The 13,584-nt window shown below is 69.7% G+C and overlaps 2 protein-coding genes across 3 annotated transcripts; both read right to left on the minus strand.

Moving 5' to 3' along the window:
* Positions 1-6: 6 nt before the first annotated feature.
* LOC118157361 (182 kDa tankyrase-1-binding protein-like) lies at positions 7-5,380 on the minus strand (the record flags this gene model as incomplete). Its single annotated transcript, XM_035311650.1, is given in 6 exon segments — positions 7-1,035; positions 1,581-2,705; positions 2,707-2,838; positions 3,636-3,708; positions 4,464-5,103; positions 5,249-5,380. Coding segments are annotated over 6 exon segments (3,084 nt in total), but the record flags the coding sequence as incomplete, so codon positions are not given.
* A 1,999-nt stretch (positions 5,381-7,379) lies between these two features.
* Positions 7,380-13,576, minus strand: LOC118157360 (FACT complex subunit SSRP1). Of its 2 annotated transcripts, XM_035311647.1 has the most exons (17): positions 13,457-13,576; positions 12,869-13,054; positions 12,503-12,608; positions 11,744-11,934; positions 11,413-11,643; positions 11,213-11,316; positions 10,985-11,113; positions 10,492-10,713; positions 10,254-10,326; positions 10,092-10,100; positions 9,656-9,794; positions 9,463-9,508; positions 8,775-8,898; positions 8,496-8,666; positions 8,204-8,295; positions 7,881-8,064; positions 7,380-7,725 (listed from the first exon to the last, which is right to left on the minus strand). In XM_035311647.1, the coding sequence occupies exons 1-17, from the start codon at positions 13,508-13,510 to the stop codon at positions 7,657-7,659; spliced, it is 2,130 nt and encodes a 709-aa protein (XP_035167538.1). In that variant the 5' UTR covers positions 13,511-13,576; the 3' UTR covers positions 7,380-7,656. The 2 variants fall into 2 exon arrangements, with proteins under 2 accessions (XP_035167538.1, XP_035167539.1); XM_035311648.1 differs by lacking the exon at positions 10,092-10,100.
* Between the last annotated feature and the right edge of the window lie 8 nt (positions 13,577-13,584).

The raw sequence follows: 13,584 nt of genomic DNA on the forward strand, positions 1-13,584 counted from the left end.
TTCCTCTCCGGCACCGTACCCGCTGCCTTCAGCCGGCCGGCTGGGGCTGAACTCCCTGTCCTGGCTCTCCATGGCCCTGGTGCTGTACTCGCTGTCCCAGGAGGGCCTGCTGGGGCTGAACTCCCTGTCCTGGCTCTCCATGGCCCTCGTGGTGTAGTCGCTGGCCTCGGCCGGTCTGCTGGGGCTGAACTCCCTGTCCTGGCTCTCCATGTCCTGGGTGCTGTATTCGCCAGACCAGGCTGGCCGGCTGGGGCTGAACTCCCTGTCCTGGCTCTCCATGTCCCTGCTGCTGTATTGGCTGTCCCAGGCCGACCTGCTGGGGCAAAACTCCTTGTCCAGGGTGCCGGCGTCCCCAGTGCTGGATCTGCCAGCCCAGCCCAGCGTCAAGTCCTCGTCCTTGCTCTCAGCATCCCTGCTGCTGTATTTGCTGGCCCAGTCTGCGCCCATCTCCCCGTCCTTGATCTCAGCGTCACCGGTGCCGTACTCGCCGGCCCACACGGGTGCGAGCTCCCCGTCCTGGGTCTCCAGGTCCCCCGAGCCGTACCTGCCAGCCCAGCTGGGCTGCCTGGAGCTCAGCTCTTTGTCCTCCTGCTGCCCGTGTCCCACGCCGTAGGTCCTGCTCCACTCGGCCTTCCCGGAGCTCACCTCCTCTCTGCCGCCCGCGCTGTCCAGGCCGTAGCCAGCGCCCCAGCTGGCTTTGCCGAAGTCCTGACCCTGCAGGCGGCTTTCCCCCAGGCCGTGGGGTTTGGGCCAGCTGCCGCAGCCCAGCCCCGCGTCCCCCATCAGCTCTGTCCCTTTGTAACTGCTGCTCCAGTCCCTCTCGGCCGCGCCGAAGGCCCTGTCCTGCTGCTCCACGTCACCCACGCTGGTGTCCCAGCTCGATTGGGTCCTGAATTCCCGGTCCTGTCCCCCCTCGCCGGGCCAGTCTCTGTCTCCGGCTACAGCCTCGCGGCTCCAGTCAAAAGCGGCGGCCCGCTGGGCCCTCCCGATGCCGAATTCGCTGCACAGGTCCTTCCGCGACCAGCCGAGCAGGTCCTGGGGGAAGGGGGTCAGCAAAGCAGAGACAGCGTTAGAGATTCCTGCAGCCCCTACTTAGCAGCACAAAGAAACATTGCGGGGGGCGAGGGGCCACCCTCAGGACCCTCGCACAAAGCGGGACCCCTTCCCGAAGCGAGCCCAGAGCCCGCCGCCCGCCTCCCCCGAGCCCAGCAAGCCCGGGGCCGGGAGCCACCGGTACCCACAGCCGCGGTGCCCGCCCAGGGCCCTTCCAAGCCCGGCGTGCTGCGAGCCCTCCCCAGCTCGTCCCGCAGCTCCAGGTTGGCCAGCAGCCTCCGCAGGATGGCCGTGGTCCCCGACTCGCCGGCCATGGCTCTCCCGGCGAACGCGCGCACGCGGCGGGGCTCCCGCCACCCGGCCCCACCCCGGCTCTCCCCGCGGGCGCCGCGCTGCTCCCGCTCGGCCTCCTCAGCCTCCACCCAACCCGTCCGACGGCTCTGCCGCAGAAAAATGAGCCCGGCCGCACCGAGACACGCGCAGCCGGGCGTTAACCCTTGCGGCCTCGCCTCCCCGCCCGTCCTCACCTCCAAGCCGTCGGCCTCCGCCGAGCCGCGTCCTGCCGCGTGAGCCCCGGGCGATGCCAGCAGCTCGGTCAGCCAGCCCGGGTCGGGGTGGGCGTCGGGAGCCTTCGAGGAGCCTTCCTCCCGGCCTGGCCCGCCGGGGCCCTGCAGGCTGGTGGGAGAGGCACTTGCCGGCCCCGGCTCCCAGCAGGATTTGGCCTCCGGAGAGGCTGGATCCGCAGGGCTGGCCTCCACAGGGGGCTCGGGCTCAGCGGGGTCCTGGTCGGGCTCTGTCACGTGGAGCACGGTGCTGTTCCACTCAGCCTCCTCCTCCTCTTCCTCCTCCTCCGCCGAGCCCTCGGCCTCCAGCTTGGCCACGGGCCCCCCTGGGCACGGAGCCCCCTCCGCCGCCCAGCTGCCGGCCCTGTGGGACCCGCCGTCCCCTGGGGAGCCCGCGGCCTCCCCGTCCGATTCGTCCTCTTCAGACAGCCCCGAGTCGGCCGCCTCCCTGATGGGGGAGCTGGGGGGGGACGGCAGCCCCCTGGCCCCCCGCGGGGGGAACGTCCACTCGAAGGACTGTGAAAGGCTCCAGCTGGACTCGCTGCCCAGCAAGCGCTCCGGCGGCGGGTCCCCGGGCCGGGGCAGGGCGCTCAGCGAGCCCCCCAGCTCCCCCAGGCCCTGCCCTTCGCCGGGAGGGGGCTGCAGGACCCCCTCTGACGAGCGTCGGAGCCCCGAGTCCCTGCCGGGGGGAGGAAGGCTGAAATCGGGACCCTCGGGGGACCGCGGGGACGCAGGGGAGTCGTCGGGTCCCTCTGGGGAGCCCGGGGGACGAGAAGCTCTGGCGGGGGGCTCGGGGGGTGGGCTGGGGGGGGGCGGGGGCTCAGCGGCAGCCTCAGGAGAGCCGGGGGGGTAGGTGGCTCGGGGGGGCGGCTGGGGCGTGCCTGGTGTTGGGGGGCTGGCGGTAGCGGGGGACCCCTCGCTGGGAGTGTGCGGGGAGCCGGGGGAGCGGGAGGCACCGAGCTGGGCTTCGGCCGGGGCGCCCGGAGCCTGGATGGAGGTGGCTGGGAGCTCCTGGGCCGGGGGCTGAGCAGGGGAGTCGGGGGAGCCGGGGGCCAGGGTGGGGGAGCCGGGGGCCAGCAGCTCGGGGGGGGGCATCGGGAGAGCCGGGGGCCAAGGCGGAGGGCTCAGCGGGCTGGAAAGGAGCTCCCGGGGCTGGAGCCGGGCAGGCGGGGGATCTCGGGGAGCCTGGGGGTCCGAGGGTGCCCAGCTGGAGAGAGGAGAGCTGCGGAAAGAACGGGGTGGGGGGCACGGGGGGGGCAAAGTCACTCAGGGGAACCCCCCAGGCATCACCCACGTCCCGGCCCCCCTCTGCCGACGCACGGTGGCAGCGCGGCCGTGGTCCCATCCCCTCGAAATCCCGGGGCAGGAGGCGCCCACGCTTCCTGCCAGCGCCGGGGCCGCTTCCTGCGTGACTCAGCCCCGGCAGCTCCCCGTGGTCCCCGGCCCCGCTCCGTGCCCTGCTGGGCAGGGCCAGGCAGTGCCCGGAGCCCCCGTCCGAGCCCCTTCCTCTGCCCCAGCCAGCACCCACCCCCCTGCCAGAGGCGTGCAGAGAGAGACGCGGAGAGGAAGAACCGAAGCAAGAGGAAACAGAACCGCCCCCAGCCCCAATCCGCCCTGCTGCAGGGCCGGGCACCCGCTGGCACAGAGGGCCCAGCCCTGCCCGTGGCCGTCGGGGTTAACTCTCCTCCCCCCAGCCCTGCCACGCTGCTCGCTCGGTGTCCCCGTCACCACCCAAAATCCTGGCAGGTGACTCACGGCTGCTCCTCGTCCCCACCTTGGCACCGGGGCTGGCACCTGCCAAGCCCGTCCCGAGAGCCGGGCACCCCGTGGGGGGAGCAGGGGGCACGGCGGGGGGGCACCCGCGCTCCCCGGAGGGAGGGAGGGGGCTCGGCACCAGAAAGGAGGAAGGAGAGACACGCACCCCGCAGAGAGGGAGCCCCGGAGGAGACAGGAGAGCCCCAAAGGAGAGAGCCCAGGAGCGGAGCAGCCGCGGCACAGGAGGGGGCGGCGAGAACTCACGTCAGGGGGAGACGGCGGCCTCCAGAGTCTGCGGGGGTCCCCGGCACAGCTCAGGCCGGCTGGGGAGGAGCCGCTGCTGCAGAGAGACAGGCGGGAGGGTGAACGCCGCAGGCACCCCGCTCTTCTCTCCCACCAGCAGCCCGCACGGCCTCCCAGCCCCAACCCATTCCCCGCGGGCCGTGGGGTGAGCTGTGGCCGCCCTTAATGCCCTGCTGGGTTCAGTCGGGGTTTGGACTGCAGAGGGGAGGGAGGAGAATGGGCTCCGAGGCCCGCGCTGGGAAGTTTTTCGTCCTTTGGAGAGCGAGTTTCTCACACTCGGGATTAAAATAGCCCCTGCCCTGCTCCCAGAGGTGCCCGGCTTGCGGGAGCACAGCCACGGGCACCAGCCCCCAGCCCGTCCCGCAGCCAGGAGCCCCACAGATGCGGTGCCTCTGCCCCGGCGTGGACCAGCAGGAAAAACAAAACAAGGGTGGGAAAAAGGGAGCGCTTCCAAGGGGCAGAGCCCCGATATTCCCCGCTTGGGCAGCGGGACAGCGGGCTGGCAGGTCTCCCAGCCGGCAGAGGGCTGCGAGCAGGGAGGCAGTTCCTTAACCGGGCCAGCCCGTTCCTGCGGTTTCAACAAACCACCGGGGCTGTCGCGGGTGACCCAGCCTTCCCACGAAGGCAGCTCAAGGCACTGTTGGTTAGGAGGAACACCGGCCTCGTGCCGGAGCCCAGACCTCAGCTCCCTTCCGGCCCCGTTATTCCCATGGCTTGCGGCACCGCCTCCCCCTTTTTCCCCCCCCCCCACGGTCCCTCGTCCCCAGGGACCGGCCCCGAGCCCCTCACCTCATTTCAGCCACTGAACTTCTGTCACCCCCCATCCCCGGCTCCCCCCCGGCGTGCTGAGGGGGCTGGTGGGCTTCACCGGGGGGGTCTCCGTCCGCCTCCCCGCTGGGGCGCCTCCTGAAGACGGTGGCGAAGGGCTTGGAGCCGAAGCGAGAGGCAGCATCGGGGCAGAAGGGAGAGAGCCGGGCGCGGTCGGGGCTTCCCGGGCCCTCCTTGCTGTCCATTTTGGCCAGGATCTCCTCCACGGTGGTGCCTGGGAACCGCTCCGGCTTGCTCGCCACGGGCACCGGGGTCACCTTAAAGGGAGCCGGGCCCTTGCGGGAAGGCGTCGGGGGGGCTGCAGGCGCCTCGCTGGCGGGGCTCGAGCCCGAGTCTTCGGGGGCCGAGACCGGCGGGGACGGGAGCCCCTTCCCGTTGGGGGTCTCGGGAGACTTGACGGTGAAGGAAGGGCGCCTGAGGGCCCCCCCGGAGCTGCCCCCGCAGTAGGGCTGGGGCCCCGCCAGGCGGTTCATCTTCTCGGCCGAGGGCAGCTCGGGGCGAGGGTGCCGCGGCCCCGGCGGCGGGTGAGGCTTGGCGGGCACGGACGGCTTGGGCAGCACGCGGGGCTTGGGCCGGATGGGAGGCTTGGGGCGAGCGGTGCCTGCGGGAGGGGGACACGGAGAGAGACGGAGAGTTGGAGGAGCCCGACAGCCCCGAGAGAAGCCCTGCTCCAGGCTGCAGGCAGCAAAACCCACGCGTGAGCAGGGGTGGGTCAGGAGCCGGGCTGGTGTCCGAGGGGCTCTCACCTTTCTCAGGGCTGCTGGCCGCCAGTCCTGCCCCCCCCGAGGCGCAGGGCAAGGGGGGGTGCAGGGGCTGGGGCTGGGAGGCCATGGCGGTGGCTGAGGCTCAGCAGATCTCAGCGCACAGTCAGCCCCTGGGGGGAGAGAAAAGGGAGAAGGGTTACGGGGAAAGCAAGCGCCCGAGCTGTCCGGTGGGGCCCCTGAAACCTCCCCGGATTCGGGGCCCAGCGCTGTGCCAGCCCCGCCGGTCACCTGCAGCCACGCTCACGCCTCGTGCCAAGCCGCTATCGCGCTGCCCGGCCCCTGCCCGCCCGCACCGCCCTTGGCACACCGCGCCAGCCCCGGGCCGGGCCGTAACAGCGCTGCCCTGCCTGCACGCCCCGGGGCAGCCCCCGGCCGCCTCGGTGTCGGGGTGGCCCCGTCCCTGCTCACCTGGGCTGGCCTCGGTGCATGGGGGCACGGCGCCGACACCTCCTTTACCCGGGTGCCATGCCGGCACACCCGTGTCACCCTGACAGCCTCTCCCCAGGCCCCAAATAAACGCCAGGTCCCCCCAGGACCCCTCCCTCACCCCATATGCCGGTGCCACCCCCCGTTTTCACCCACTGACCCCAAATCCCCCCCCGGGGCAGGCAGCACCGGCCCCCCAGCAGCAGGCCAAGCCCCGTGGGGTACGTCACACCGAAAAGCGCCCGTTCCAGCCCCAAAAGGGCAGCGCGGGGGCAGCGTGCCAGCCTCCAGCCCCCTCCCCGCCACCGCAGGCCTGCTGCCAGCCCCCTCACACCCCAACCAACGCCCCCAGCACCCCGAGGCCGAGCCGTGGGCTCCGCCGGGCACTGCTGGGAGGGAGGCAGGGCAGGGGGGGCCCCAGGACGGGGGGTGCCCATGGGGCAGGGGGTGCCCCCCTCACCTTCCCCGCAGCAGCCTCATGTCCGGGACGGGGGACGCGGGGGATCCTGGGGCTCGGGCCGCTGTCGCCGCTGCGGCTCCCGTGACTCACGTTGCGCTGCGGGGACAGGAAAAACTCGCTCCCTGCCTCCTCCTCTGCTCCTCCCGGCCCTGCCCTGCCTCCCCTCCTCCTCCTCCTCCTCCTCCTCCTCGCTGCCCCCTCCCCTGCCCCACGCACCCCGGGGTCCCCCCACCCTCGTTGCCCCCCAGCTTTCCCCGCTCGCCGCCCCCCGGCCCAGCTGGCCGGGGCCGAGCAGCGCTGAGGAGGCCACATCTGGAAGACATCTTCCCACCCCCCCCGGCCCCCTCCCTGCCCTCCCTCCGCCATCTTCCCCCCCACCCCCCAATCCGGGGCCCGTTCCCGACCCCGTGGCAGCCCCGGGACGCCGCAGCCGGGGCCCAGCTCCCGGTGACGAGGCCGGAGGGAGGAGAGGAAGGGAGAGGGGGGGAGGAGGAGGGGACGGGAGGAAGAGGAGGGGAGGAAGAGGAGGGCAAGGGGCGCCCCCCCCCCCCCTTCCCCCATCCTCCGGGGCCTGCTCCCGTCGCCATGGCAACGCGGCTCCCGCTCGAGTGGACGGGCGGGCCTCGGCCCGTCGCCATGGCAACGCACCCCCCCCCCCGCCGCCGCCGCCGCCCCGGCCGGCACCCCGTTGCCGTAGCAACCCTCCCCCCTCCCTCCCCGGGCCCCCCGCTCACCCGCCGCCGCCGATGAATATTCATGAGCTCGGCCACGCCCTCCACGCCCTCAGGCCACGCCCACCCCCGCGGGGTGCGGCCGCGGCGCCGCGTGGCGGGCACCAGCGAGAGGAGGGGCCCAGAGGGGCGCTACCATAGAGCCGCGCACCATAGAGACGGGGCGGGAGAGAGGGGGCAGGAGGAGGCGCCCGCGCCATGTTGAGGCCGCGGGGTCCTCCAGGCCTCCCTCCCCAGGGCTTGCAGCGCGGCCCCCGCGGCTCCCCGTGCCCGTAAATTAGTTATCGTTAATTGGGGGGGGGGGGGGGCAAGGGACGGCAGGAGGGGGAGGCCGTGAGCTCAGCCGCCGGCCCCGCAGGAGGCAGGGCGAGGAAGGGGCCGCGGGGGGCAGGCCGCAGCCAGACGCAGGGCCCTCGCAGGGTGCTTTTTTTATTCAACGGGCACGGACCCAACGTACAAAACGAAACCGAAAAGAGAGAGAGAGACCAAAACAAACCCGAGTATTTAAAAAAAGTAAATTGATGAGAAACGGGGCTGAGGCGGGACTGAGGGCCCCCGCCCCGGCCTCCCTCCCCAGCCAGGCACTGAGGGGAGAGGGCCGGGGGGACGGCCGGCAGCCTCCGGCCCTGCCCTGCCCCTGTGTGCCCCTGCCCCGCCGGCAGGAGGAGGCCCGGCGGAGGCCAGGAGGGGCGGGAGCCCGCTGCAGCCCCGGAGCCAGGCCCCTCAGTCCTCCCGCTGAGCTGGGAACCAGCCTGGAGCCAGCGGGGACAGCGCTAATCCGAGCCCGATGCGGAATCCTCCGAGCTGGGGGGGGGGCTGGCGCCTCCCTCCTCCTCCGAGTCCTGCGGGAACAAGAAGGAGGCGTCAGGGCAGCAGGAGCAGAGCGCTCTGACGGCCCCTGGGGACAGGCAGGGGCTCCGGGCAGCCCCCAGGGTCCCAAAGGTGCAGGGAGGAGGTGAGGTGAGAGCCACCCCAGCCACCCACCCAGGAGCCCTACCTCCTTCTTGCTCTCTGCAGAGGAGCTTTCGTCGCTGGAGACAAACTCCTTGCTCTTGAAGCTCTCGCTCAGACTCTTGGCAGAGGACTTTGTGGAGGACGAAGACTTGGAGGCAGCACCTTTCTTCTCTGCTTTCCCCTTCATCTGCTTCTCCTGCTTCTTCTTCTTCTTTTTAGACCTCTCCCTGTGAGGGGTAGAAGGGATATCAGCGTAACCTTGCCGCCAGCCTCAGAGAGGCCCAGCCACCGTGAAGGCAGGAGAAGAGCCGGATCCCAGAGGCACGAAGCCCGGCCACCTCCCTCCTGCCTGCTCAGCACACTCACGCCTTGGAGCTCTCGGACCTGCTGCCCACGCTGTACTCCTTCATTGCCTTCTCGTAGTCCCTCCTGGCATCTTCTGCCTTGCGATCCCACTCCTGCGGCAAGCGCACGACATTAGCAGGGGCTTCTGCACCCCATCCGCGCCAGCCGAGTCCACCCAGGCACAGCAACGCCCCCACCAGCTCCACCAGCCCACAGGTGTTACCTCCCCGCTGCTGAGGGATCCTGAGAGCAAGGAAGGGCCGAGCAGCTCTCCGGGAGCCCACCCTTCCCCTCCTACAGCAGTGATTCTCACCTCTTTCTTCTCCTTGGACATGGCTTTCCACAGCTCCCCAGCCTTCTTGGACAAGTCTGTGATGCTGATGCCGGGGTGGTCGGACTTGATCTTCTCGCGGTTGGCGTTCAGCCAGAGCATGTAGGCTGACATGGGCCTCTTGGGAGCGTTGGGGTCCTTCCCCTTCTTGCTCTGGGTGGAAGGGAGTGGAGAGAACCAGCGTGAGAGCCTTGAAAGACCCCAAGCACTCGGGGGAAGCGGGTCCTGCTCTCCGCAACCCGTCCAACCACCACCTCTCACCTCCACCTGCTTCTTGCGGGGCTTGCGGTCCTTGACGATCTTGGCCTTCTTGGCTGGCTTCTTCTCATCCCGGTCGCTGTCACCGTCACCGCTGGAGGAGCTGGCCGAGGCGTTGCTGTCAAACCTGCACGAGGAAACACGGTGTCAGGGAACAGCTCAGGACCCCTGCCCCAACGGGGCTGAGCGGGAAGCGAAGGAGAGGCAGCCGCAGTGAGCACGCGGCCAGACTTGCCCCCGAATTCTCCCAGCCTCCAGCAGCCTGCAGGCCGGAGGCTTCCCGAGCTGAAGCTGTTGTGCTGGCACTTAGCAGCCCTCAGGGGGTTTTCCTTCCACGAACGGGGCTGATGGTTTCCTGACTTCCCGTAAACTTTAGGCATTTGCAATGCCTCACGGCTCAGCTGCGCCGAGACCCACCCCTCTTCTCGGGCTGAACCCGACTCCCAACAGCACACACGATGCCCCCGAGCGCCCGTGCAGCGACTGCAGGCCTCAGCCCCCCTGTCCCCCTGCTCGGGGCTTGGCAGGGCCGTGTCCCATCCTCCCGGGCCCCATCCTCCTCCCACCATTCTCTCTCTCTTCCAGCCTGAGGCCTCACTCAGCCAAAGCTCGTGCGGAAGCCCGGCACTGCCCGACACAACCCCCTTCCGAAAGTGACCCCTGTGGAGACGCCCGCCCTGCCCCTACTCACTCTTCAGCCACGTCGTCGTCCTCTTCGCCAGGGTTGAACGACTCATCTGCAAGGAGAGCAGGGAGGATGGAACCTCAGGGGTCTGATCCTGCCCAGGGAGCGGGGCAGGACTTAACCAGAGGGGGAAGAGGCCTCGGCACCCCAGACAGCCCCCCGGGGCAGTCCCTCGCACTCCCCCAGCCTCAGCGCTCACCTGTCTCCTCCCCGGACCCGTCGCTGCTGTCGTTGGCGTTCTCCTCGCGGATCTTGCCCTCCTCCTTCATCCTCTCCAGGTAGGCGTCGTGCTGGTCCTCGTCGGAGTCGGCGTACTCGTCGTAGCTCTGCTTCATTCCCTGCGGGAGGGACGGGGTGAGAGGCGCGCCCCAGGGCTGCGCGCACTCCGCCTCTGGAAGCCAAAAACGGCTGGGGGCAGGCCCCACACGCATGCACGGACGCCCCCCGCGTCCCCTCCCCGTCAGGGACCCAGAGGTGGGACCCCACAGGGACCCACAGGTGTTATCGGGGTTAGGGGGCCCCTCTCGCAACCCATGCTGGAGTTACTGGGTTTAGTCAGGGACCACCACGGCCATGCAGAGGAAACCTGCGCCAGGAGGAGGAAGAGGAGAAAGAGGAAGGGGTATCGCACGGACCTTTTTCCTCTACAAGGGCAAGGAAAGAAAAGAGAGGTGAAAAAAAGGGAAAAAGGAGGGGAAAAAAAAAAAAAGGCAGCAAAACCTCGGAGAAAAGAAAGGCCCCAGCCCAATCCCGCCCCAGCCGGCCGGGCACAGAGGAGCAGGTGGGTTGCCGGGTACCTCCTTGAGGCCTCGGTTCTTGATGTTCAGCTTCTTGGCGTTGACGAAGTCGAAGAGCTTCCCGTACTCCTCCCTGCGGGACACAGACAGGGCTCAGGGCCGGGGGCAGCCGGGCTGCCAGCACCCTGCGCCGCGGGGCGACCGCCATGGGAAAGCGGCGAGGGCCCTCCCCGGGTGACCGACGCAAAGGGAGGAGGGGACTGCGCGGCGGCACGGGGCCGGCTCGCTCCGCGCCCACCTCTCTATGCTGCTGAAGGTGTACTGCGTGCCCTGCTTGGTCTCGATCTCGAAGTCGAAGGAGCGCGTGGTGGTGGTCCCGCGGGCGAAGTTGACGAAGGAGATCTCGTCGAAGCGGATGTGCACGGGCGGCTTGTGCACGTAGATGAAGCCGCGCTCCAGCGGGTAGAGGAGCCCCGAGCTGGCCTTGTAGGAGCAGGTGATGCACTGGGCTCCCGAGTGCCTGTGAGGGCCAACAGCCACGTTACACCCTGCTGACACCCTGCCTACAGCGCCGCCGCGGCCCGGAGAAGCCCGTCAGCTGCTCCCCCCCACAAGAGCCCCGATCCTTGCAAAGCCCCTTCCCCCTGACCGCAGAGACGAGAGGAAAAGAGGAAATGTTTCCTGCCCTGGGGAGGCCAGGGCTCGCTCGGCGTCTCCCCCCGCCTCCACGCGTGCCCTCGGAGCGGTCAGACCCCAGGCCCCGCCGCCCGGAGGCCGCAGCGTGCCCTCACCCCTGGAAGTTGCCGGGCACGGTGATCTTGCGGTTGACCAGAGCCTTCATGACGCGGCTGACCATCTCGTAGAGGGAGCCAGACATGTTCTTGGTGAGCCGCCCCTCAAAGCGCTTCTCCACCTCCTCCCTGCGTGGGGAAAAAAAGGAGGGGGACAGTGAGAACGGGGACCCGGGGGGGGTCCTCGCCTGCCCCCGCAGCCCCCAGGGGCGGGGAGGCGGAGCTCACTCGTTCATGTTGAGGGTCAGCGAGATGTCCTCGTCCTTGGAGAAGAGCAGGATGAGGAAGTGGTAGCGGGTCTGGCCCTGCTTTATCGGGGGGTCCAGGCTGATCTGAAAGGAGACGCGGAGGTGAGGACCGCAAGGCCCCCAGGCCCCCCGCCGCTCCCCGAGGGGGGGAGGCCCCGCCGCCGCCGCGTCGCTCCTCACCACGAAGAACATCTGCCGCTGGTCCTTGTGGGGGAGCAGGAAGAGGCGCAGCACGGTGGTGTAGGGGATCTTGTAGTCGAAGGTCTTGCCGTGCAGGTGCAGGAAGGTGGGGTAGATGCGGATGTCGTAGCGCCCGCGGGGCGTCAGGCACTGCAGCTCCCGGAAGATGCAGATGGCGTCGCCCGTGGCCTGGATCACGTCCGCCTTGGAGAGGACGTTCTGCGCGAAGGCCTGCGAGGCGAGGGGAAGGTCGGGCACGGGTCCGGGCACCCGGCGACCCCCCAGCACGCCCCCCGCCCCCCGACCACCACCACCACCACCTCCTCCTCACCTCCACGGGGTCCACGCCGTCCTCCTGGGTGGGGGGCACGTAGAAGCGCACCTCCATGAGCGAGACCTCAGCGTCGTCGTTCTGGTGGAACTCCAGCGTCACCTCGTTCTTGCCCGTCGTGCACTGGGAGACGTTGCTGAGGGGGATCTCGAACACCGGCTGCTCCCCGATGTCAAAGGAGAGGAGCTGCCCTGCAAGGGGTGGGGAGGGATGAGCACCTCAGGCCCACCCCCCGAGGTGGGTCTCATCCTGGATCTGCTCTCCAGCAGCACCCCTGGTCTCCTCTCAAAGCCCAGCAGCGCCCTTCTCGTTTCCGTGCTGTCACCCCAAACCTCCACACCTTCCCCTCCCAGCTGTGGCTCCAGAGAAGGGCACTGACCAGAAACAAAGAGGAGGAACTGTTTTTCCCCACATTCCCCCCTCTCAGAGCAGGGAGGAGCAGGCACCAGCTCCCCTAGCTCCTGCAGGAACTGGCAGGCTCTGCCAGACGCAGCTCCCAAGCAGACTTCTTTGCCACGCTGGGCACTCTCTGCCCACAAAATCTTCCCCCCCAAAACCCGGGACTTGTGTGGGTACCTCCCGCTTTCCTGGGACGCCTGACGTCCGTGCCGTACCCAAAGCCAGCACCAGCAAGGGGCCAGCTGCCCAGAGGAACACCCTGAGGCTAGGAACTGCAGGAACAAGCGCCCTGGAGGGATGGGACCAGCCCCACCACCTCGAGCCTTCCCCAGCTAGCAGCACCGCCGTGCCACCACTCACCTCCGAAGCGCACCGTGCCCCAGTTCCAGCCCTTCACGCACAGGTCCTTCTCCGCCAGCTCCAGGCGATAGTGGGCCTTGAAGAAATCCGAGAGCTTATCGAACTCCTGCGACGGGGCAGAGGAACAGAGAACGCCCGTCAGAGACCGCCAGGACGCGCGGGCACCGCCTCCAGAGCCCCCGACACGGCCACAGCCGAGGAGAGCGGGGGGAAAACGGGGGCCAGCTCTCGTTAGGGGGAAGGAGGCGTTGTAGGGCGACGCAGCCGGGCGCAGACAAGCGGCACGAGGAAGGACGGGAGGTGTAACGGGAGCAAACACCATCGTCTGGAGGGGCGCGCGCGCGGGCGGGCACGCCGGGGGCTCACCGATTCCCGGAAGCCATCGTATTTGTAGACGTGGCCGTTCTTGGTGAGCAGCTTGAGGCCGTGGCCGAGCGCCACGCGGCGCCACACACCCTCGGCCAGCTCCGAGGCCTGAATGTTGTCCACCTTCCCCGTCTTGCTGTTCTTGAAGATCACGCCCTGGCGGCTCAGCCGCAGCCGGCCGTCGTTCTGGGGGGGGCAGAGGGCGTGAGGCTCGCCCCGGACGCTCCCGAGGGCTGCCCCAGCGGGCACAGATCCTCCCCACGGGGTGACATCCCCGCACCCCGGCAGGTTTTGCTCTCCACGCGCTCCTCGCCCCCCTCGCCTGGGGCTGGGGCAGCCCAAAACGCTCCCAGCACCCTCGGTCCCCGTGCTTTTAGGAGCGATTCCCAAATGCCAGCGATTGAAGCAGGGGGATCCTCGAGACGGGGGCAGGACCTCCCGATTGACAACACCCCGCAGGAGCTACGGCACCAGGGGAGGATGTGGCCGCGGACGTCCCGACCCGCCCCAGCCCCACAGACCGGGACGAGGCCCGGGAGGAGGCGAGAGGGGAGGGACGGCCGGGGCCACCCCAGGGGCCGGGCTCACCATGGATCCCTTCACCTCCTGGTAGATCTCGTTGAACTCCAGCGTGTCGGCCATGGCCAGCGGGGGCAGGGGGGAGCCGGCGGCGGCCCCTGGGGGTGCGGGGAGGGAGGAGGAGGCCTCGGCGAGTC

This window comes from Oxyura jamaicensis (assembly GCF_011077185.1).
Source record: "Oxyura jamaicensis isolate SHBP4307 breed ruddy duck chromosome 5 unlocalized genomic scaffold, BPBGC_Ojam_1.0 oxy5_random_OJ106497, whole genome shotgun sequence".
Taxonomy (NCBI): domain Eukaryota; kingdom Metazoa; phylum Chordata; class Aves; order Anseriformes; family Anatidae; genus Oxyura; species Oxyura jamaicensis.